Here is a 25,506-nt window from a genome sequence, read left to right on the forward strand (position 1 = left end):
GCACTGTGGTCTTCACAGAGCAGATGCTCAGTCAAAGCAGCTCCTGCTCTTGGACCTTCCCCCAGTTTTTAAACCAGCACGGCTGGACTGTTCTAGGAGTCTGCCTCATCATTCCACCCCCCTCCCCTTTCTCCTTCCCACTCTTTTTCCTATCCATCCCTTATACCTATTTTAGAACTCAGATAGTAACTCCATGTTTTGATACTCAGATTTTGTAAAAGCCATTCAATATTTTCCTGAAAATATACATGAGGTTGGGGTTGGTGGCACGATCTGCAGGCAGAAGATGATTATGCAATAAGCTACTAACAGCTAAATTAAGTCTGACCTCAGTAACAGTGATAAAGGAAAGGAGATATCAATTGTGATGCCTGACAAATGATAATACTAGTGTTAAGGAGAAATGGTGGTAGTTCCAGAGATGACTGTCATAAGGCTGTGATCATTGGTCATCCATTCACTTACTTCTATTTATTAAACAGATATGATTTACTAAGCATCTGTAAACAAAGTCTTCTACCACATGAAGGAGATAGAAAACAAGAAATTATACAGTTGGTGTTATCAGTGAGATAATTCACACAAAACCTTTAGTAGTTAGGACCCAGCTCAGAGTAATGACAAGATTCATGCTAGTGGTTACTAGTATTATCATCCTTATTATTAAACACATTGCACCCAACCCCACATCGTGGGGTTGGGGAAGCTGGGGTCAGCATACATTTTGAGCTGGTGGCAGTAGCAGCAGTGGGAATTTGATGGTGGAAGCGCTGCTGCCATGGGATAGAGGGCAGTCATCATAAAGACAGAGATGATGACATAGCGTTCTCTGTGCTGTATCATCATCATGACAGCCAAGATGGGGCCAGGGATGGAAATTAGGAAGAAACACTGAAAACACCATCACAGCCACAGAGCTCTCTAGAAACACTGGGAATGACTGTATAATTTACACACTCGTAGAAGCTTCCTGGTTCTAATCCATGACTTCATCTCAAAGATCTGACATTTGACAAGGAGGATTTTCGGATTCAATGCCCTCTTCCCTTGCCTTAGCTCTTTTGTGAGGGGAAGGATCAGGCTGCAAATGGCTTTGCTACTTTAATGGTTTTGATAGAACAAACAGGTATAAATATACACAGAAAACCGGAAACCAAAGGGGAAACATTTCTAAAAGCTTGCAATTATTTGTTTTTAATAGTCTCGTCCTATCTCCTTTTTTCTTTTAAAATCCTATTATTCTAGTTCCACATTAGCAAAAACTCAAGGATTTTTCAAAAACTCCTAACAAGATTTGGCACCGGTTCAGTACTTTGAAAAGGGAGTGAATTAGAATCACAGTAATGTGAAATTGGCTCCCATCAGCAGGATGACAGGATTCAACACACTTTTGGGGAGGAGGGCAGGGGAACTTCTCAGAGTCAGTCATCTTTCTTTGCTGCTGTGCCTCTCTTGGAGGGGTTACCACTGCGGTCCAGATGGCATCCAAATGGTAACAAGAAATATTGGAGGGAGCTGAAATCAAGCAAGAGTAGTAGAGGCTCAGGCTGAATGCAGAGCAAATCAGAGGAAATCACAAATGGAGAGATGTCACAGCAAAGGAAAAAATAGCCAGGAGGGCTTTGCCTGCTGCTCTGACAGCCGTTCCATGCAAAATGTTTTTCCTTTTCTTCTCCAGAGGAATGCAGATTTTACATACTTAGGAATTCATTTCCTCATTCACTTCTTCATTCTTGGATTTGATTATCAAGGCATTAATTTAATTAAGGAATAAACATTTCCTGAATGCCCATTATGAACCAGGCACTATGCCTATCCTGTGAGCACTTAGATACTGTCCATTCTCTGAGTTGTAACAGCAAAGTTAGTGAAACTGGAGAATACTAATTCAATTCAGAGTGTGAGAAGTGCCACAACAAGGGTACCAGGCTGAGCATTTTTATAGAGCATGTACATGTTCACTGTGGCTGTGCTGTTCCCGGGACTGAAACCAACTCCATATGAATAGCCAAAGCAAGAATTCTGTTTTTATGTGAATGGAATTGGACTCGATTACTGTCCTTGAATTTTTCTTTGTTGTAACATTAGGGAAATATCCATCTCATAAGACTGAGTTGACGATTACCTAGGATAAGATATAAGGTAACAGTTGAGCATGTGCCTGACAAATAGCAAGACTTCCAATAGTGTCTGATTATTTGGATCCTCTATTAAGTCAACAATTCAATAAAGTATCCTTTAGGAATATGATAATTTTGTAGCACCTACTTGATGGGATTTTGAGCTGTTTTAAAAATTTCAGAATTGCAGAATAAAATTAGAAGAGACTACAGAAATCTCTAACCCAACTCATCTCTGTATTTATTTCAAATCAAGAAACAGACACCTTCAACTTTCTCAAAAACATGGTAATAATAGTGGCAGATCTGGGATGACACAGCAAGTTCCCAACTCCTGGTCTAGTTCCTTTTCACTCTACCACAGTTCCTCTCACAGTTGTATAGATTAAGAAGAGACCATCATAAGTCAGAGCAGAGAAACCTGGCTCACATTTTATAACAAGGAAACAGGCTCAAAGGAAACCTTGGCTTGTTCATAGGGAAACTAGTGAGGGAAATGGCTACTTCCTAGAGCTCTGAGGATCAAATGAGGCAATATTCAAAACTAGATGACTTGGAAGGCAGCCTTAAGGTTTGAAGCCCAGAGGATATCTGGAAGAGTATTATCCTCAACTATTTCTGATTGATTGTAGAATTTGAAAATAGCTTGTGTGTGTCTTAGTATCACATGCCCTCTGAATACATCTCTAGGTATATTCTTTACCTTCTCAGGCCTTGGCACAAGACCTCTGTCTGGTCACGATTTCCATCTTTATTCATCAAGAAAACTATAACATATCCCTAGAGGACATGTTAGCTCTAGTCAGCTCTTCAAAGCCTTCCTCCATGACCCTCAGGATGGATTAGATAACCACCCTTGGCATCACACGTGTCCAGTTACAATGACTATTACCTTCCCTCTTTTCTACTATAGCCTATGGCCTTGTAGAGACTCTAGTTTCTCATATGGGAAACTGTCTTATTAATCTTTGAATTTCTAGTACCTAGATGGCCTAGTGGTCAACACACAGAAGGAAATTATATTGAATTGATACATTTTAAAAAACAAAATGAATAAATGGATGAACTTGTTTATATAATACAATAGAAAACTGAACAGAAAGAAACTTAGTGATAGCATGACTTATTATATGGAGGGCATGGTATTCCATATGGTGTTTTCAAATGCTCGGCATGTATGTGCATGCATGCACACATACACATGATCACACACACACATACACACACACGCAATCACAGAGATTTGGCATTTGTTATTAGGAACTCCAGAAAAAAGCTGTCCCATCTATCCTGCCATGTGGCCAAATGGGGCTTTACAATTAGGGTAAATTACTCCATTTCTAACTTCAAAGAGATACTAGGCAGAAGTTCCATAAAAAGTTATAAGAATAGGGATATGATGCCCTCCTAGCCCTACTAATATCTGGATGGCATTTTCAACTGACCCTTCAAGCTCCTCCCCAGAGAGACCCATCAGTGGTTCTAGTGTGTCAGCAATCTGAGATAGTCTTTGCTACTGAAAGTCTCGCCAATATCTGATCAGCACCCTTTTGGATTTTAGCAATTGGTGGGTTACTATATCCCATAATTTTCAGCCTCTCAAACTTAACATGTCCAAAGAACTTTTGATGTCCCCAGACCTGTTCTTTCCTTGTCTTCCAGTTTCTGTAAAGGCCACCAACTCACACCCAGATGCTTAAGTCACAAGCATACAAGTTACTTTAGATTCCTCTCCCTCCCACACTTTGACATATAAGCTTTCATGAAGAAATGCTGATTCTATCCCTGAACATGTCCCAAAGCTGTCTGCCTCTCTCCCTCTTCTCTGTGGCATTCTCTTTTGCCTAAGAGTGCTGCTTCCACTTTTGTCCACTGAAGTTCATCTACCAAAGAGCGGTCAAAGTGGTCTTTAAAAAACATCAGATGAGGTCAGGCACAGTGGCTCACGTCTGTAATCCTAGCACTTTGGGAGGCTGAGGCAGGCGGATCACCTGAGGTCAGCAGTTTGAGACCAGCCTGGCCAACATGGTGAAACCCCACCTCTATTAAAAATACAAAAATTAGCTGGGTGTGGCAGTGCATGCCTGTAGTCCCAGCTTCTCGGGAGGCTGAGGCAGGAGAATTGCTTGAACCCAGGAGACAGAGGTTGCAGTGAGCCAAGACTGCGCCACTGCACTCCAGCCTGGGTGACAGAGCAAGACTCCTTCTCAAGAAAAAAAAAAAAAAAATCAGATGAGGTCTTTTATTGTACTTGGAATAAAATCCAACCTCCTCACCACTGCCTACAAAACCATCCAAACTTGGGGTGCCACCTGTCGTGAACTCACCTCCACCATTCCCCCCTTTCCTACCATGTTCTCCCTTCATGATGAGTCACTGGCTCATTCCTGCCTCAAGGCTTTTGCCCTTGCCTTTCTCTGTTCCTGGCACACTCTTCATCTGGTTGGTTCTTTCTCCTAATTCAGACTTGGGCCAGGTGTCACCTCAGGGAGACCTTCTCTGACTGTACCTACTGCAGGAGCAGCCCCAGCTCTTGTTCATTGCCTTGTTTGGTTTTGTTTCAAGCACTCACTACTCTGTTTGTCTGTTTCCTTTTCTGTTGGCAGCCTTTCCCTGTGGAAGGTGACCTGGGTTGGGACTTGGTTTGACTTGTACCTGTGCCTAGCTCAGTGCTTGACACACAGTGGACACTAGACCTTATTTGAAAAATGGGTGAAGGAATGAATGCTTGAACAGAGCAATGCATAAGTGACCAGAGACTGGTTCTAGGAGGCACCTTACAGTATAGAAGAAACTATAAAATGATAACAAAAAAGACACTTCATGCATATACTACAGGGAAAAGGGAACTCTATGTTTGTCAGTTTGACATCTGTGCTCTGGCCTCAGGCTTCTTTTCCTACTTGTTCTGGTGCTGGACACCTTATCTCTGAGGGCCTTGTAGCTAGGGAACGAAGAAGGCATAGTTAAGGAGATCTTACCGTAGATACCAAAAGCAGAAACTGTCTTTACCCACACGTTTGCTATATCTGTTCTATGAAAAATCTTTTTAATTAAAAGTAGCCCATATCTCCTTAGTCAGGTCACAGGTGGTTGGGATCATTATTTCTCGTTTTGACAAATCCACAAAGAAGACAAAAAAAGTACACTCTGGACTTAAGAGGAAGGAATGGGTCACATGGTAATATTAAGACCTCCTCTCTTCTTGGCCAGGCAGAGGTCACTATGGACAATAGTAATTATAGCTAATGCTTAGATGGAACTTCTTCTGTATGAACCAGACACCATTCTATGTGCATTCATATATTAACTCATTTAATTATCGCAACAAATGTGAGGTGCTGTTACTTGCCTTGTTTCCAAGAGGAGGAAACCAAGGCACAGAAGGTTTAATTAACTTGCCCAGGGTCATACAGCTAGTAAATGACCGAACTAGAATTTTCACGTAAAGTGGGTTAGCTTTGGAGTATGTGCCCATAACCATTATGTTATAGTGAGGAGAACAAAAGGTGTAAGACGACCTATATTTTAAGACTAGGGTGGCTGGTTAGGGTTCTGGAAAGGGCAGCCATGGTGGGCAGTTTAAGAGCTTGCTCTGTTCCAGTCCAACCCAATCCTCTCTTGGCGGACCATGGCCAGATCATAGTATAAGGGCTACCCCTATAACAATGGCAGGAGGAAGGAGGCTACAACACCCTAGGCAACTGTGGAAACAGCAACATAGAAACTGTCAAAGAGACAAGGCTATAAAATTTTAAAATATAAGAAAGTGGGGTGGCGGCTAGGCGTGGTGGCTCATGCCTGTAATCCCAGCACTTTGGGAGGCCGAGGCAGGCAGATCACTTGAGGTCAGGAGTTTGAGACCAGCTTGGCCAACATGGAGAAATTCTGTCTCTACTAAAAACATGAAAATTAGCTGGGCATCGTGGCACATGTCTGTAATCCCAGCTACTTGGGAGACGGAGGAAGGAGAATCACTTGAACCTGGGAGGTGGAGGTTGCAGAGAGCCAAGATCGCACCACTGCATTCCAGCCTGGGTGACAGAGCGAGACTCCATCTCAAAAAAATAAAAGAGAAAAAAAGAAAGAAAGTGGGGTGGGAAACCCTGAGTATTGGGCTGACAGCATGTAATGGTGAAAAAAAGGATAATTCTAGAGATAAGGACAGCAATACTGCTAACCTGATGGAGAGAAACATAATGATATGCTGATGGAACTTCTATGATAGGCAGGAAGATGGGAGGTAGAGAAGAGAGACAGTGTTGTAAAAAGTAAGAGTGAATGTCACCTTAATAGGAGACATTTCTTTCAGCATAAGTAGAGAAGCAAGGGATTTATCCTTCACAATTAGACTCTATTTCCCTCTCCTTAGCATCTCAACCTCAATCTTCTTATCCATACAATGGATAAATAATAGTTGTCATCTTAGTTAAACTAGATAAATTTAGTTGAGAATCTGAATCAGCTGGGGGAACTTTGTAACTCTCCCTTTATATATAAATAGATGCAAGCCTTACAAAAGCAGATCTATCGAACTGGGGCTAAGGAAGTTGTGTTTTTAAAAGTGTCACAAATGATTGTTAAGCAATGAAGTCTTTGGAATCCCTGAAGTAGATACAGCTTGCCAAGCACTAAGCATACTTGCTGGCCCCTAGTAAGTGCTCAGCAAATGTTAGTTTCTCGCCTCCTTCCTAAGTCACTGCAAAAACAAGTTTGGTATCCTTTGGGTTGTGACTGTCACCAATATATATTTTCTTATTCCCCATGATCATTTATTTAGCTCTTGCTCCTTTTTTTTTACACTAGAATTTATTCGTTATTCTTCTGTGTCCACTAATAATGGTAGTTAAGGAGAAAGAAAGAACCTCAACCTGATGATTTATCCAGAAAAGCTGAATTACTGTACCAAGAGAGAATGAGTGCCAGCATCAATGGATATTTATGGGGTAACTGTATATTACAGCTCTGCTCGTTAGAGATGCTGTAGTTAAGGTTCCGTGAATGTTAATGATCTGTATTAGAGGAATAATGACAGACTCACAGCAGCAGCAGCAGTTAACAGATACCCCTGAATCACATTTTCTCACCATGTAACAGATCTCCAAGTAATCTTATTTATGTCTACCAAAGGAGCAAGCATGCATCAGGGAACCTGCATCTTGGAGGGAGTACTATTGTTGCTTCAGCACAGGTAGCATTATGGACAAAGAGTTTCAGGGACAAGAAGGATAGAAGCTTCTTGTCTTCTGTTTGAAATCTCACATGTTCTGGTCTCAGAGGCAGTTTGACCCAGCCAGAAGAGCAGTCACCAGCTTTGGGTAGGATGACCTTAAATTCTGGTTTGCCTAAGACAGTTGATATTTACGCCTATTGTCCTGACATAATTGTTAATAGCAAACCCTTTTTCACTTTCAAGAGTGCCCCAGTTTGGGTGATAAACTAGGTCACCTGGTTGTAGGGTCAGAGAGAGGTGGATTAGATTCTTAGTTATGCCTCTTCTAGCTGTTCTAACTTATTTAACTTCTCTGATCTTCAATATCCTTTATGGTAGAGAAGAGACCTAATCCCAACAATAGTTGGGGAGAATAACGAAATAGCATATTAAGTGCCTAACACAGTCCATTGCTTGGTGAGGTTCTCAATATTTGGTAGTTACAATTTCTTGTTATCCCCATCTGTTAAGGACTGGATGTTTGGGTCCCTCCCAAAATTCATATGTTAAAGCCCTAACCCCCAATGTGATAGTATTTGGAGATGGGCCCTTGAGGAGGTAATTAGGGCTAGATTAGGTTAAAAGGGTGGTACCCTCATAATACAATTAGTGGCCTTATAAGAACGGGAAGAGATCTCTCTTCTTCTCTCTGTTCCCACCCCCTCACTACCAGATCCACACTCTGAGGAAGGGCCACATGAGGACATAGTGAGAAGCTGTTGGTCTACAACCCCAGGAGAGAGCTCTCACCAGGAATGGAGTCAGCTAGCACCTTGATCTTGGACTTCACAGGCTCCATAACTCGAGAAAATAATTTTCTGTTGTTTAAACCACCTGGTCTGGGGTTTTTTGTTATGGCAGCCCAGGTGGATTAAGACATGGCCCCATAGCTATGGTGCAGCCCCTGCAGGTTCAGACCCATCCCAGGCTCTCAAGTTACACTTGATCTTGTTGAAACTATTGCTTGAGCATGGAGAACTGCAGGCCCTCCAGCCCCATGCTCTATGTACCAGGCTTCCTTCCTCCAGTAGACTAAAACCATTTTCGTTGCTGGGGCAGGTCTTGCTCATCCTTATATCTCTGAAAGCACTTGGTATAGCCCTTTGTCTACATAACAGTTCATAATAATAACTCTGGCTGACATTTATTGATTGAGCACTTACTATACGCCAGGTGCTGTTATAAATATCTTATGTGCATTACTTTACTCAATCCTTAAAAGAACTCTATGAGGTAGTTACCACAGTCATTATCCTCATTTTACAGATGAACACACTGAGGCACAAAGAAGTTTAAATAACCCATCCAAGGTCCCACTGCTGGTAAGTAAGGAATAAAACTTTCAAGCCCAAATAGTCAGGCTGCAAAGCTCATACTCCTAACTGTAATACCTGTTCCCTATCAATTAACCAGTCCCTACTCTATATCAAAGACTATAGTAATTACATCTCTTCTTATTTAATCCACATAATAACCCAGGGAAGTAGCTCTTTCCATCTTGTTAACTGGTCATTAAAAATCCAAAAGATAAAGCAACTTGCCTAGAATCATACAGCTGAGAAGTATAGGCTCCAACTAACTTCAAATTTCATGTTCTTTCTGTAGTTTTATAGCCTCCCAAAGAGTGGGCTCCCAATCTGTGTTCATGAATTATAGAATAATGAAGTCTTAGATGGGAAGTAACCTGGAAAGCGTCCTCATCTGGCCTCTTCATTTCTCCTACTCATGTAATAACGAGTGGATTCTTCTGGACAGTGGTTTTCATACTACCCTCTCTGGATCTCTTCCCTTCTAGAGCTTTCTATCTTTCGGAGTTAGTAGGTGGGCGGGCTTCAAGGTGAACAGGTTTTGAGGCTCTATGTCAGCTTTAACTATATCTCCTCTTTCATCTGTTTATATAGCAGGATATCAGGCATGTTTCATTTGAATAATTTTGGGAAAAGTGCGAAGGCTACTCTTCCAGGAGACCAGTGGACTGCACTGTAGCAGAGAGATGGAGCGATCACTGTTATCCAGACATGCTTTCTTTAAAACACACAACTGAGCAAACAAGACAGCAGGCAACTGCATATGTGACCACTTATCCCTTTCGTGATTTGCATTTGCGGAAAACAACTTTCAGATTTAACAGCGAGTCTTTTACAACTCTGCTTGACTCCATTAATGACAGCTCAGTTTTTCAACGTCGGAAGAAAAAGAGCCAGATATCATTCAGAGTGATAATGTGACAACCCAAATGTGAGTCCTGGACTCAGAACAGAAAGGAAGATGAAAGGGAGTAATGCTGTCTTTGGCTAGAACCTGAAGACAGCAGGTGGAAAGGCTGATGTACAAACAGTCTTAGAAGTTAGACACGTAAAGCCCCATGCATGTAAATGACAGAGCCTACAGGGAGGAGATAGGGTGCTTGGTCCCTGTCTCCTGGTTACTTGACCTTGCAAAGCATGTCACCTCAGAGCTAGCTCCGGCTCTGTGTTTGTCTCACCCCAGTCATACACTCAAACTCATCTCGCTCTTTCACCTGCAATGCCTGCCCCTAGGCTGCACCCACAGCAGCCTTCACATGCTTCCCCTTAACCTCTTTGCCCTCAGACCATTCTTGCCCTTCCTCTAGTTTGTGCTGTAACACAGGGGACTGATTGCCATAAACTGCATTGCCGGGCTCCTTTGCCAACACACTTCCACTTTGATTTGGTCAACAAGGAGGCAGTAGTTGGAATTTGGATAGTGGGTAGAAGGCAGAAGCAGTGAGTTCTCTCCCAGCTCTCTCTGGCAGTATCTGTGGCAGTGGCTGAGTCTCCTGCATGGGTTTAGCATCCGCCAGGCAGCCCCTCTCTGTGCTCCGGGACCCCACTGGGCAACTCCCTCTCTGGTCCCAGTGCCTATTGGCTCTGCTAATACTGTCTCCTCCATCCTTCTATCCCTAAGGATAGTAGCCACTACTGATAATTACTAATCTGGGTTGCTCTGCTGTCCTTTGTTTGGTTTTTCCACTCTTCTAACACCTTTGTAACTAGTTCCTCATATTAGATCCTCTCTATGAAACTACCTGGCATGGGCTCTGTTTTTCTGACTATTCTGAATGGATACACTTAGATAATTCCATTAGCTTCTTAATGGTATCATCTGCCAAGCCACCTGCCACAGGCCACCAGAGGTACACTGAGAAATGCAACACTGATGTTGTCATTCTATCACCTGAAAGCATCCGTGACTTCCTAACAGCTCCCAGCTTCTCAGCACCACATTTCAGACCCTGTGCTCACTGGGGGCTTCCCTCGGCATCCTCATCTCCTGCTCCCATGGAGGCATCCTGTGGTCCTGCCACCTCAGACTTAGTCATCAGCCACTGCAATATGACAGGCTTTTCTACATTTCCAAGCTTTTAAACATTCAGTTCCTTCTTCCTGAATACTGTTCCACCCTTTCTCCAGAGACAAACTCCCACCATCTTTTAAGATTCTATTCAAGCTGTATACCCTGCGTGAAGACCTCATTAAACTCCTTCAGGCAAAGTTTACTGCTCCCACACTATGCTCTCATAGCATCTTGTACACAGCCTCTCACACCCTTGATTACATGAATCACAATTATTTTTATAGGTCTATCTTCTTGAGACCATGACAACTCTTAAGCAGCCTATCTTTATATCCCTAGTGAAGAGAATGCTGTCTGGTAGGGCACAGGTTTTTAGTAAATGTTTGCCCAATGGAGGAATAAATGAATAAATAGAAATTGTAAGGGAACGCAAATAAAATAAGGGTTTCTAGCAACTGGAGCTCTGGGGTTACAAAAGTAATGAAGGTCTGTCATTGTAGGTATGTGAGCTCAAGCCCAATAATCAGCAATGTTCATTCACACCTATCAAAAATATTCTTGAGGGATTCTTGCATTGGAGGAGAGGCAAAACCAAATAACCTCTTTTTAATGTTGCTATTAACTCTAAGACTAGAAATTCAGGATTCTATCTCAGGACAATGTTTGTTAAGTATGGCTAAAAGAAAGCTCATCTAAGAAACATCAAAAGGGGCAACCTTGTATTTCATTCGTGGGAATGTATGGATTCAAATTCCCTTCCCTCACTTCAGTACAACCTCCTCTTGTGTGACATCTATGTTAACTGCATTGCAATAATTATAATTTCTCTACAATGTGGTGCTTAATGAGGAAGTGAAACTGACAAACGTTCAGACAAGATTTAATCCAATTATCCAACATCTTGATCCAGATTTCAAACTAAAGGAAAAACCAACTGCGCAATTGTGAATGAAAATTTATTTGCCATAAAAGATGGGAGTTGTGGGCGGGGGGAGTAGGGAACAGTTGTCCAGAAAATTCTTGCAATTCTTCACATTAATGGACTGAAGCTTCCGACACGTGCAGCAGGGAAAATGAATTAAATCTAAGGCAAGGAAAGTCAACCAAATACTGATTGCTGGGGGACAGGGTGGTTGCAGCATGGGATGCAGGGAGGCAGAATGAGAATCTTTCTAAGCGTCAGAGGTGAGTGGCTTTCATTAGATTTGTTCTCTGGGGTTCCCAAACATCTCTTCAACATCCAGGATGAAGAAAGCAGTGTGCCAGACAGAGGGAGGTTTCAGGGATGACTTAGACATGGGCATGTCCGCTTGGAACTCAGTCTAAAGGAGAGAGATGCTCACAGCTAGCTGGGGAGTGCTGGGCCTCATGAGGTGCTCATTATAAAAACTCTAGAAACAGTGAGTAATCACTCTATCGCCCAGGCTGGAGTGCAGTGGCATGATCTCAGCTCACTGAAACCTCCATCTCCTGGGTTCAAGTGATTCTCCTGCCTCAGACTCCCGAGTAGCTGGGACTACAGAAGTGTGCCACCACACCCGGCTAATTTTTGTATTTTTGTAGAGACAGGGTTTCGTCATGTTGGCCAGGCTGGTCTTGACCTCCTGACCTCAGGTGATCCGCCCACCTTGGTCTCCCAAAGTGTTGGGATTATAGGCATGAGCCACCATGCCCGGCCTAAGAAAGTCTTTTGAAGGTCAAAAAAATTTCTGCTAGAATTGACTGACTGGTTATTACTGATAATTAGAAAGTCTTTTATGCCTCATACAACTATATAAAAGGCTTTGAAACTGGAAAATTACAAGGTGAAGGATAAAAGATCTTTTTCAGTCATAAGAATATTACATGGGGGAATGAAGAGAGGGGAAAAGAAAAGTGGTATTTCTCACGTGAAAATGACATAAGTTGCACTAAGGTTAAGGTCTGTCATTGAAACAGTTGTCTGTGAAGGTCTGTGAAGGTTAAGTTCCACCAAGTTCAGTGTTATAGGGTGTGCTGGAGTCTGAAATAGGCACTTGAGTGGCCCTGGGAATGTAATGCTCTATTCGCAGTCCCACTGTGGGACCTGAATCATGTTCAATGGCTAAAAGGGTGCTAAAAGCACTAAATAATGAATGCAGTAATGGGACACTTAGCAGACATCTTCCTCTCCACTCAGGAATGTGATTTTTTTTTTTTTTTTTTTGAGACAGAGTCTTGCTCTGTCACCTAGGCTGGAGTGCAGTGGCGTGATCTCGGCTTACTGCAAGCTCTGCCTCCTGGGTTCATGCCATTCTCCTGCCTCAGCCTCCCAAATAGCTGGGACTACAGGCGCCTGCCACCACGCCCGGCTAATTTTTTGTATTTTTAGTGGAGACGGGGTTTCACCGTGTTAGCCAGGATAGTCTCAATCTCCTGACCTCATGATCCGCCCATCTTGGCCTCCCAAAGTGCTGGGATTACAGGCATGAGCCACCGTGCCAGCCAGGAATGTGCGTTTTTAACAGTCACAAAAAAGTTGGGATATCTGCCTAAAGAACATGTCCAGCATTATCAGCCCGAAGAAACAAAGACTACGTGTATTTCCCAGCTCCTTGAGATGGAAATTGGTGGTAAATTAATCAGCTCTGAGCACTGCTGAGTGGAGGAAGCATAGACTCAGCAGCCTCAGTGATCGCCCAGAAGGTACTTCCATTTCTCCTTTGCTTGTTCAAATCTTGCTCATCCTTCAAGGCTTTGCTCAATTTATTCCCTCCTTTCTAAAATCTCCGTGTCTCTCCAGCCAGCTAGTGTTTCCTCTCAGCAAGCATTTACGCTGTTGGATTTCAGACACCCTGACATAAAAATGTACCTATGTGTTTACAGTCACAAGAGAAGTTAGCCCCTGTGCCAAGCTTCCAGCTGCCTTGACCAGAAAAGTAGATGAAATGTATATTTCTAGGAGTGGGTAGGATTAATCCTTATATTGGCTCAGAATTCCTAGGAAAGGGTGCAGGAGAGAAGCATAGCATGACCTTGAGAACAAATCTGCTAGAAAGACAGAGACATCACAGGTCCAAATTAAAATACACAACGAAAAGCATCCAAATCTGTTATTTGAGAAAGAAGTCCAAAAAAGGGATGATAACCACAGCTGAGCATCCTGGTTCAACAGGTCAAGAAGGGTTAAAACTAGGGCAAGAATGAGTGAATAAGGAGGAAGAAAGTAAAGAGATGGAACCAGCTTTCCATCTATACGTGGGCCCTAGCTCAACTAAACAAAACTTTGCACTCATCAGTTGATTCACTGAGGTAAAGGAGATCAATAAGAAACAGAAAATTCTAACTTTTGCCCTAAGACTCTACTCTGGAATGCTCTGTAACTTTCAATTTGCCATGTTACTGATTTATCTCTGTTGATGGAAGAGTGATGATGAGCTGCTGACTGAGGTTCTAAGACAGAGATTGAGGGATCCTGTTGGCTTTAAGTCCTACAAAAATTTATTCAGGCATACATTATTTTTTTTTCTGGGGAGAAGGTCCACATCAATATCTCAGAGAGATTGGAAATCTCAGGGGTTACCTTAGAGGCAGTCTAGATAGAAGTGAATCCTGTCCTCTAGGATCTTACAGAGAAGTACGGGAAACAAACTGAATAATAGCCCACAGCGATTGAATTCTCATTGCACTGAGCTCATTCACATACTTTAGCTCATTTAGTCTTTACACATTTAGTCTTTACACAAAAACTCTAAGGTAGGCACTAACATTAATTCCATTTTACAGATGAGGACATAAAGACTTGGAGGGACGAACTTAAGTACCCAAATTCACAAAGCTAGAAAATGGTAAAGCTGGGAGTCAAATCCAAGTTGTTCTGATGCCAAAGCCCATATTTTGAACCATTAGAAAATACTGCTTCATGATAACCACAATAAAATGTGGTTAGAAGCCAAGTGGAGTGGCTCATGCCTATAATCCCAGTGCTTTGGGAGACCAAGGTGGGAGGATTGCTTCAGGCCAGGAATTCAAGACCAGAGTGGGCAACATAGCAAGTTCTCATCTTTAAAAAAAAAAAAAAATTGCCGGGCATGGTGGTGCATGCCTGTAGTCCTAGCTACTGGGTAAGCTGAGGCAGGAGGATCACTTGAGCACAGGAGTTCAAGGATACAGTGAGCTATGACTGCAACATTGCACGTCAGCCTGGATGACAGAGTAACAGCCTGTCTCAAAAAAAAAAAAAAAAAAAAAAAAAAAAAAAAAAAGGGAAAAGAAAAAGATAAAAAGAAAAGAAAACAAATTTCACATTGGTGGTTAGAAGTTCAGCAGAAGTGGGCTGGGCACGGTGGCTCACACCTGTAATCCCAGCAATTTTGGAGGCTGAGGCAGGTGAATCACCTGAGGTCAGGAGTCCGAGACCAGCCTGGCCAACATGGTGAAACCCCACCTCCACTAAAAATACTAAAATTAGCCAGGCTTAGTGGTGCACACCTGCAATCCCAGTTACTTGGGAAGCTGAGGTGGGAAAATCGCTTGAATCTGGGAAGTGGAGACTGTAGTGAATCAAGATCATGCCACTGCACTCTAGTCTGGGCAACACAGTGAGACTCTGTCTCAAAGGAGAAAAAAAAAAGTTCAGCAGAAATATATTCAAAAAAGCAATTTCCCTTGGGACTCAAGGAAAGCTGAAGACCGAAAATAACATTTTAACTGGATTTTGAATGTTGAACCAAGAAAAAGTTCAGCGAGAGTACTGGAGCGGAAGAAAAGGATGAACAGAGGCTCATGGTGAGAGAAAGGAGGGGCTCCTGAGGGTCTGAGGTCACTAAGGCTGTTCTGAGTGAAAAGATTCAAGGGATGAGGGTCATGAAATTCGGAGGCCAGGTTCCTAAATGGGCTGTCCGCTGGAATGATGCATCTCCCTAGATAACAGCCAAAAGTAGAGAAGGCAACAAAAAACAAAACAATGTGGTCAGAGAAGAAAGTGTATTTTATATTTCAACAGTTGATTATCGTAATTCAGTAGTGATTTCATATACAGACTGTGGATAGTGCATAGGACTCCTCTTTTTGCCTGTCTCTCTTATATATTATATTGTCACATAAAATTTTAATTTTTACAAAGGAAGTCTGTAGCTAAATGTAGTTTGAGAAGTGGACTATGTAACTGCCATCTCTAATTGCATATCATCTAAGACACGGCAAGGGATGTAACTGATATGCTCTTAAAATCCAAAAATTTTCGTGGTTTTTAGACAAGTATCTGGCAGATTCACTGGGCCCAAATCCTTTCTCCAGCCTTCTGTGACATGCAAATAGTTACAGGGATTTTGGAGTAGAAGGACTGTACTGATTCTTTTTTTTTTTTTTTTTAAGATGGAATCTTGCTCTGTTGCCCAGGCTGGAGTGCAGTGGGCTATCCAGGCTCACTGCAAGCTCTGTCTCCCGGTTTCACGCCATTCTTCTGCCTCAGCCTCCCGAGTAGCTGGGACTACAGGTGCCTGCCACCACGCCCGGGTAATTTTTTTGTATTTTTTAGTAGAGATGGGATTTCACCATGTTAGCCAGGATGCTCTCGATCTCCTGACCTCGTGATCCACCTGCCTTGGCCTCCCAAAGTGCTGGGATTATAGGTGTGAGCCACCACGCCCAGCCTACTGATTCTTAATTCTATCAGATTGTGTCCCTAATAGTTTATAAGTTACAGGTCCCTCTTCAGAAAACTTAGAGTTTTAATGACTTTAAACACTTTCCATAGGGCCCTAGAAGGAAAAAAATCAAACCCTAGGTTGGATGAAAAAACAAAAATCAAAAATAACCCTGCCAAGGAAGCAAGATATTGTGGCTTTGCCTGATGCTGAGTTCCTGATGTAGGAGGGGAGTGAATGCAGGTGCGTGAGTGTGTGGGTTTGTGTTCAGAAGGCCACCTGTCTGCTTGGTGATCCAAGCTATGAAAACAAACAAAAAAAAAACAACGCATATTTATGGAGGCTGCAGGTGGAACAGGGCAAGAATGGTTAAATGCAAAGTGGAAGAAGGGCCGGGCAAGAGGGCTTCTTTGAGAATCAACACTGTCTTAGTTTGACACAGTGTCTTTGGCCCCAGAAGGAAAAAGAATTTAATGGACAATAGATGAGCTTTGAGTCTATAGGCATTCACTTATTCATTCATTCCTTACACAGGGATTCACTTGTTCCTTTATTTTTATTCATTCACTTACCACTTGAGCAGCTGCTCTGTGCTGATGCTCAGTGTAATCAGGACATGAATGATATGATTCCTGTCCTCAATGGACTCGCAATGCAAGGAGGTATGGAGTAAAAGTGACAACTCCTGGTGAGTAGTTCAGTGTAACAAAACATTTAGTAAGTGTCTAGTAATTGCCAATGCACACTGAGTAATCACTGTTATTAATCTAAACTCTCAGAACTCAGTGAATTTGGTTTTCACGTCACCATTATATAGCTGAGAAGGCCAAAGACTGAATAGAGCAAAGGATGCACTCAAGGTCACACAGCCAGTAATGAAGCCAGGATTCAAACCCCGATATCTCTCATAGCTTAGGTTACTACCACAGTCCTCAATGGGAAGTATATTTCAGGCACCATGCTAGGTGCTGAGATTACAAAGCTGCATGAGATGTGATCTCTGCCAAGGTTTTCGAGGAACTCAAAGTCCAATGGTTCACATGAATATGTTAAAAGAAAATGACAATCCATTAGGATCATTGCAAAGAGAAGTATTAGAGGTAGCCCAGAGAGATTGAATACTCTATTTGGGGTAAGGAAGGCTTCCCAGAGAGGGTGTGTAATCCCCTAGAATAGCTGCCAATCCCTGGCTCAGTGAGAAGTGTTTGCTAGAGCACTGCCTGAAATAGCAATATGTGGATATGTTCTCATGCTACGTAATTCACATCTTCTGTTAAGGGTTTTGCATACATGTCTCCTTTAATCCTCCAAACAAAGCAAAGGTAGTATTATTTTCTTTTTGTAGATAATAGCATAGAGGATCAGAGATGCAAAAAGCAGCTCAGGGACTCTCAGGAAGTGGCTGTGGTAAAAACTACACCCAGATCTCACTCTGAAGACCAGGCTCTGTGCAGACCTAAACCTGAGAAAAATGAAACCAGGTGGAACCTAGAAAAAAATGAAACCAGGTGGAACAGGCCACTGGGCAGTTTCTCTTCTTACTGGAAACTTGTGGAAGTCTCATGACTTTCTGGAAGCTGCTTAACATACACTAATTGAGTTATCTCTTGTATTTGTCTTTATGGCTAAGGGAAAGGTAGTGAAGGAGTAAACAGTGAGAGGCAAGGGTTTTCAGAGTACAGAGGTACTGTAGGGAGTGTGTGTTCATCAGAGGGGCAGGTCTACTCTGGGAAGCCTGGAAGGCAGGAAGATCCCAGAGCAGGGAGGGGTGTGTGGTATTTGGTATCACCTCTGGGAGGCTTAGGCAAGTGGGATCAACTTTCCAATACATATACTACTCTGTCCTCTAATTACGTTCAATCGTCTTTTTTGGTAAAAAAGAAAACTGAGTCTCTGAGGCAAGGAAATGTATCAAAAGTCTCACAGGTAGGAAGAGAAGGAGCGCAGATTCCAACTGCAGCCACCTGTCTCTATACAATAACCTGAGGTTTTTACTTCTTACCTCTCTTAGGCTTTCGAAAATGTTGAAAATAGCTCATGGAAAAGTCATCATTACCATCAGTTGGTTCTAGTACTCTGAGAGAACGGCGGGTTGGGAGCCACTGCATGCCATTCAGGCAGCCCAGATATTTTGCACGGAAAATTTCTAGTGCATTTCCTTAATGATTATTTTGGAGTCAGAAATACAGGGTCTTTCTTAATTCTACCAGGGATTTTCATAAATTCCTTCTACAGATAGAGTCATTCAAATATTTATTATTTTATTTTATTTGAGACGGAGTTTTACTCTGTCGCCCAGGTGCAGTAGCGTGATCTCGGCTCACTGCAACCTCCGCCTCCTGGGTTCAGGCAATTTTCCTGCCTCAGCCTCCCGAGTAGCTGGGATTACAGGCACACGTCACCATGCCCAGCTAATGTTTTGTATTTTTAGTAGAGACAGGGTTTCACCATGCTGGCCAGGCTGACTTCATGATCTGCCTGCCTCTGCCTCCCAAAGTGCTGGAATTACAGGCCTGAGCCACCAGGCCCAGCCTTCATATATTTATTAAATGTTCCTAAAGCAGCTATGTTACACCTGGCTTTCATATACCAGGCCATGGGCTTGCATCTGATAATACAAGGACCCCAGCACATTCAAGGAAGTAACAGGGAAGAAATACTATTGACAGAGGAATGAAGGCACAAAGGTAGGAGTGATCTGCTGCTGTTGTTCAGAGGGAAAGTCCAGAAAGTCCCCCTGAGAACACAAAGTTTGAAGTAAAGTTGGAATGCTGGGGGAAGGCTGCAGAGAGAGTGGGGAGGGGTAAAACAAACAAACACAAAAAGATTTCAGTAGGGCTGGACCAGAAGGAAGTAGACTAGACACATAGGCTGGAGAGGGGACCTGCAGGCAGCCTGCCTGTGTATCTCAGGCAAAGGAGCTTCGATTTTTTTTTTTTTTTCTGGAACTATTAAGCATGGAGACAGTGTGGCCATAATCATTAATAAATTCACAAAAACCAAGGCAGCAACTGGAGCATGTTTCCTTACATATCTAAACCTGTTAGGGGCAAGTGTGGCAATTCAGGCACAAATTGAATTGTAGAGAATGGTATCATGGGGAATGGACCAAATTGAAACACGAAGAGCAGGCCAATGTCTCAGTGACAAGGGGGCCTGATGAGGTGCAAAGGCCTTAGGGAGAAAAATTACTTTTTCCCTGAGCAGCACAACACAGAATAGGGTCCCTAGATTTGGGTTTTTGAAAACGGGTCTGCATCTGGATATGCTTTTTCATGAAAACTAACACGTATAGGTTTCAGAAGCCATATTTAGGTCGGGGATGGTGGTTTCAAGATCCTGGAAGAGTGGGTTAGAGAAATGGACATTGATCAGAAATAAGTTTCACTAAAGGAAAAGGGAGAAGGGGGCGGGCAAGGATGAGAATGGACCAGAAAGACTCCCAACTTGGAGAATGCAGAATCTCAGGTTTGGAAGGACCTCCAGAGCTCTCCTATCCATCTCCCTATGCAATGTGTGAATCGCCCTGGTAATCTTTCTGACAAGAGGTCTGCAAGGCTTGCTTGCATAGCTCCAGGAATGGTGAGCTCACTCTCTGAGGTGTCAGCTGGTCTGCACCTGAGCAGCTCTGACTATGGGAGGGTCAGCCTCACTTTGAACTGGAATTGACTTTCTTATAGTGCCACTCACTAGTCTCAGTTCCAGGATTTGGCTGACACAGAACAAGGTAATCCCTTTTCCATACAGTGGCCTTTGGAGTCCCATTTCGTATCTATGGATTCTTTTATCCAGGCCAAACATTTCTGTGTCCTTCAGCTGCTCCTCATAGAATGCAGTTTCACATCCCCTTGTTAATCGTATTGTTAAACATGCAGGTGTGTCTTTATCTCTCTCTTAGTGTGGGGTCCAGAACAGACAACAGTGTTCCAGGTAGAACTATTTTAGCCTCACAACAGTTCTGTCAGGGACAGAACTGACATTGTTGAGGATCTACCTGACTTTAAAGCACCTTCTCTGTCCACTCATTGTTGAGATGAATGAGGTCAACAGTGACTGAACACGCTAGTTCCTTGGCTGTGGCAAAGTCACATGTGCCCCCTCCTCAAGAGCCTTCACTGGCTCCCCAGAGCTGCCTGAATTATGTATAGAAGTTGCCTTCTGCCTGCCAGTTGGAGGTCCTAAATATGAGTTCTGGGCACTTGAGTGGTTTGGAGCAGTACCACAGAGCTGGGAATTTACGGTTCTATCCCAGATTCCCAGGAGTCCCACCAACACATGGGGTCCAGATCCACTGGACCTTGTTGTCCTTAATGTGGTATGCCTCTTGGGTTCTCCACAAGCCCACTGCACATGACCTTTTCCAAAATTTTCGCCTACTGGCTGAACTTTTGTATACCGCAAAGGCCCTGGCCAGCCCTTCTCCTGCCAGCCCTTCTCCTGGCCAGCCCTTCTCCTACTGTCCCTTTGAAACTTCTCAACCACTTTCAAATTAGATGGGCAGCTCTCTTTCAACAACAAAAACACTATCCTCCACTTGAGCAGATCACTGAGCTCCTCTGAGCTTCACTACTATCAACTCTGCCTCTTAGGTTATTCTGAGGATCGAATGAGAAAATGGGTATTAGATACAGAACACTATTAGATACCATAATACTGTAATGTGTTAGAAGAATTACTTCTTCTAAACCATGGCTGGAGACTTTTGCCCTAGAATACCTACGACCTTGAGGCCCTTAAACAGAGCAGTTTGCATGATTCAACTCACGCCCACTCGTGGGACCAGACCTTCATTCAGATTGGCACCCTTTCCTCAGCGCTACCATTTCTGCCTCATGTCTCCTTCCTCCGGCCCACTGAAGATTCCCCAGTATGCAGTCCCCAGCAGAAACACGTGGGGCCATGACACTCATTCCAAGAGAAGGGTCTCCTTCCACAGGCTGTAGACATAGCCTCAGTGTGAATCCAGATCGCCGAAATCTGGCAGTAGAGAGGAGATGTACTTACACTTACAGGTTGACTTTTTGGCACATCATAAACACCTTCCTTCTTTTGGCTGGTGGGAACCTATGGAAAAATTAAATTCAGCACAGTCAAAACACTCTGGTACTCCAATTTCAAAGAACAAAGCAACTAGACTTCAACTGCAAGCTGGTTAAGGGTATCTGAGAATGGCCCCCAGGACAAGCCCACGGGAACCTGCTCTAACTGTGAAAGTATCAGGCCAGTCTCCCTCCCTTAGGAGCATCAGATGGGGAGAGGGAGTGGGCATCATTTAACAAAGGTTTATAGGTCGTCTCTGCTATCGGGCTCCTCGCAGAATCAAAGACTAGAAACCTGTATAGACTTTAGAAGTCACGTGACTTCTGAAAAAAAATCCTCATTTCCTTAGACAAAAATGAGGCCCAGGGAGGTGCTATACTGCTCCCGAAGTGATTAGAAACAGTTTGTAGCTGAGCTTAAACTGCTCAATGCTGAGTCTGAGATCCAGGCTATTTAAAATATAGCAAATATCAAGATCCTAGCACAAAGCACATCTTCTATTGGTATCATACACAAGCCATCTGATAATTATGGAAGGTTTTCATGGAAGAAAAAGGCCCACAAGTGGTATGGAAAGTGTGGGCCTAGTATGCAGAAGATCTTGAGGGCTTTTAACATTAATCTGCATCTTCCTCCCTTCCCTTCCTCATCCATCTGGTCTCACTGTGTTATGAGCTAACTGTGACAGCCTGAGCAGGTCACTGAGCTCCTCCGAGCTTCACTACTATCAGCTCTGCCTCTTACTCAGGTTATTCTGAGGACCGAGTGAGAAAACGGATATTAGATACGCAACACTATTACATACCATAATATTGTAAATGTGTTAGAAGAATTACTTTAGTTACTGACACATCATAAAAATATATATGAACACATCTTATGATACTAACAATAGTGGATATGTTGACTACTTTTCAAATGAGTCAACCAAGGGTTTTTCACTGAAAGATTCCAGATTGGAAGCACTCATTAGTTGTTCCTTTCCCAGCAACTGTCACAGCTTAGCTCACACTCCCATTGCAGGACCCAGCCAGCAGTGGTTTTATAATGGTCTGACAACATGCCTTTCTTTCCATCATATTGGGAGCTCCTTAAGAGCAGGCATAGTGCCTAACACCCAGTAGCCTCTCAGTAAATGTCTGCTGAGACATATGGTAAACGTATGATAGAGGAATGTGGGGAATAGTGAAGGAAAAGTATCTTTTAGGCTTGAGCTAGCTACCTACACCATTGTTCTATAAGAAGTAAGAATTTGAGTTTATTCCATAGGTCCCTTTGACACTTCTCATCTCATTTAACTTAAAATCTTTGCAACAACTCTAAGAAATTGGTATTACCATCTCTACTTTAAATAGGAGAAAGTGAGGCTCAGAGATGTTAGGGACTTTGCCCAAATCTTCAAAGTTGGTAAGTGGCCAGGTTCAAACCCAGCTCTTTCTGGCAGCCAAACAAGACATCTATTATTAATAATGTGAGCTAACATGGACTGGGTGCTTCCTATGTGCCAGGCGCTATTCTAAACATTTGTGTCTTATACACATTCTCATGCAATCCTCAAGACAGGTCCGTCAGGTAAGAACTCAGTGGGTCCCATGTTGCAGAGGAGAAAAATATCTCTGGCAGTAGAGAGATTTGCCCTAGAACACCTGTGACCCTGAGGCCCTTGGACAGAGTAGTTTGTGTGATTCAACTCACTCTGTGAGTGCAATCCGTGAATGGGGAAGCCAAAAGCTTGAGCCCAGGGAGTTTGCCATTTGACTGCTACATTATTCAGACAGCTGTTTCAAGTGGGCCTTTTCTTTGACATCACATCCTATGTTCCCAGAAGCTCATGTACACTCTTGCAGAAAACAGAACTGAGTGAGCATGGCTGTGTCGGTGGTACACTTCCAGAGTTGCTCTTGCAAGCTTCACTGTGCAAGTAGCCAGAGAAGAATGTCATTTCTTTGCTCCTGATAACTGAGCTCCATCTAAAAGAAATCCACTAAGAATGCCTACAGAGTCCTTGTTAATGAGGGCCAATAAATTACCAGCCCTCACTTTTGTTTTTACTAGCTCACCCTTTACTGAGCAAAATGAAGAACATTCTGTTGCCCGTAATTCACTGCTCACTACGGGCACTTAGCACAGTTGAACCGCAGCTGCCTCTCAATTATCCCTGCAAACGGAGAAGAAGCGGTGGAATGGATAAACCCAAACTGTGCATAATTGAAAACGTTTTTCTACTTGGCTCTCCCATGGGTGAGATATCAATCTGCCTGTTTGTCCTTTAAGATTTATCTCAGCTGGGATATCTTCTTGGCAGCCTTGCCTGATTCTCTAGGCCTTGTTTGGAGCCTTCCCCTGTACTCTTGTAACCTCTGATGCATTCTTTCATTAAAAAATAAAAGTTGCTAAGTATGTATTACGTGTCATGCATCATGCATTCCCTGGGACAATGATGGTGAACATGATGGATACGGCCCCTGATTTAACAAAGCTCCTTGTCTTATTGCGGGAGATGGAAAAGTAATCAGACTACTGAAATAGAGTGTAAAGTGTGCTTTATCTCATCATGAGGGTTATTGCACCACATTGTAACTGTTCCAGGGTCTATAAGCTTGCTGAGGGCAGGTTGGGATATTTTATTATCCTTGTAACCACAGCTGTAAATATTGGTGAACAAAGAAATGCCTAATCGCCAAGAATTCAGTCCATGAGGGCTAAGATGCATGGTCCTCGCTGTCATCTGTGCTTAGTTGTTCCATTCTGTTTACACAAAAGGCTTCAGTAACACAATATTTTAGAGAAATAAAAGTTTCAGACCAAAAGGAACCAGAAGACTGGTGGTTCCAAATCTTGGGTCTGCCACAGGCTGCGACTCAGAGAGTCCCTTTGCTCTCTGAACTTCAGTTGCCCCATCTGCCCAATGTGAGCATCTAAGGGGGCTGTCTATAAACTTCTGAGGGTGGGGGCCATGCCATGGTCACCATCCCATCCCCGTGCCGGATGCATGTGATTTTCCATGTGTCCAGTCATTTATTTGTTCTATAAATAATCTTTTATTTTTTTTTTTGGTATGAACAAGCGAATAGATGTTAAATTACTCTAAAAACAGCACATTACATACTATACATACAGAAGACACTTTTACTTTTATTTTGGCAGCATGTTAATTAATAGTATGGAGAGGCAGTTCCAGGCTTTGTTGGGTAACATTTCCTGGTGACTTATCATCATTTAAAAATAATGATACTTGACATGGATTGGATGGTTAACAGCGGTTTTTGAATGAATGAACTTGGAAAATGGCCATGTGGAAGGCTGATATCTTGCTTATATAGGAAGCCTGTTCAGGTATTGAAGAACACTAGATTTAGAATCGGAGGTTCTGACTTTGTATTCAGCACCTAAATTGAGGGAACTTGATTTTCTTATTTTCAAAATGATAGTCATTGTAGCTGTTTTCCCTATGTCACCATTATTGGAAGGATCAAAATTAAGTGATGTGTAAAAATGTTTTGTATTGGGAGGCTGATAATTTTAATACAGCCGATAACTTTTTCTGAGGCATGCAAAGCAAAAGGCAGTTATTATTACTAATATAATTGGGAAAACAAGACTACTCAAAAAATCTCCAAAAAAGAGGTTACATTTACTCAAAAGCCTCTGTGTCGCTTTTGTTGGAGTTACAAATAGGAAAGTGAAGCAAGCTTGAGGATTTCTGCTAGGCCCTCCGACAACATGTGGTGAGCAAGTTATATTCTGTTTCACTTAAAACATGATCATAAGACATCTTCAACAGCATCTGAAACTGAAAACACGCAAAGAAGGAGGAGAAACTCACGTTTACACAGAACCTACTATGAACCAACTGCTCTCCTCCTCGTTTTATGTTTTCACATCACTGCTAGGAGCAGAGACTATATTATCCCCATTTCATAGCCCAGAAAATTGAGATACAAAAATTATGTTCTCCACTCAAGTTCACAAAAGAGTTAAAGGTCTCCAGGACTGTCTGCCTCACTCCAGAAAACAAGGAGGTGAATAAAAGCTGAGACCACTGGCTGGGCCAAGCTGAAGTATTAACAAACACTGCAATTCAGGAGAAATAGCTATGGAACACTCACAAGCCCTTGGAAAAAAAAAAAAAAAAGAATGAGGCTCCTAATAGCAGCCCCTTAAAAGCCCAGCCTTATCTTCAGGCCCAAGAGTTTATCTCTTATTAAGT

The 25,506-nt window shown here is 42.7% G+C and overlaps 1 protein-coding gene across 12 annotated transcripts in view; it reads right to left on the reverse strand.

Annotated features, from left to right (window-relative positions):
• Window positions 1-25,506, reverse strand: part of DAB1 (DAB adaptor protein 1) — a 1,241,370-nt gene that overhangs the window by 45,043 nt on the left and 1,170,821 nt on the right. For all 12 annotated transcript variants that reach the window (XM_017956763.3, XM_017956575.3, XM_021923232.2 and 9 more), the window contains one exon: window positions 21,261-21,320. In XM_017956763.3, the coding sequence (XP_017812252.1) occupies window positions 21,261-21,320 (60 nt within the window). The remainder of the gene's footprint in view (window positions 1-21,260; window positions 21,321-25,506) is intronic.

This window comes from Papio anubis, chromosome 1 (genome assembly GCF_008728515.1).
Source record: "Papio anubis isolate 15944 chromosome 1, Panubis1.0, whole genome shotgun sequence".
NCBI classification, from domain to species: domain Eukaryota; kingdom Metazoa; phylum Chordata; class Mammalia; order Primates; family Cercopithecidae; genus Papio; species Papio anubis.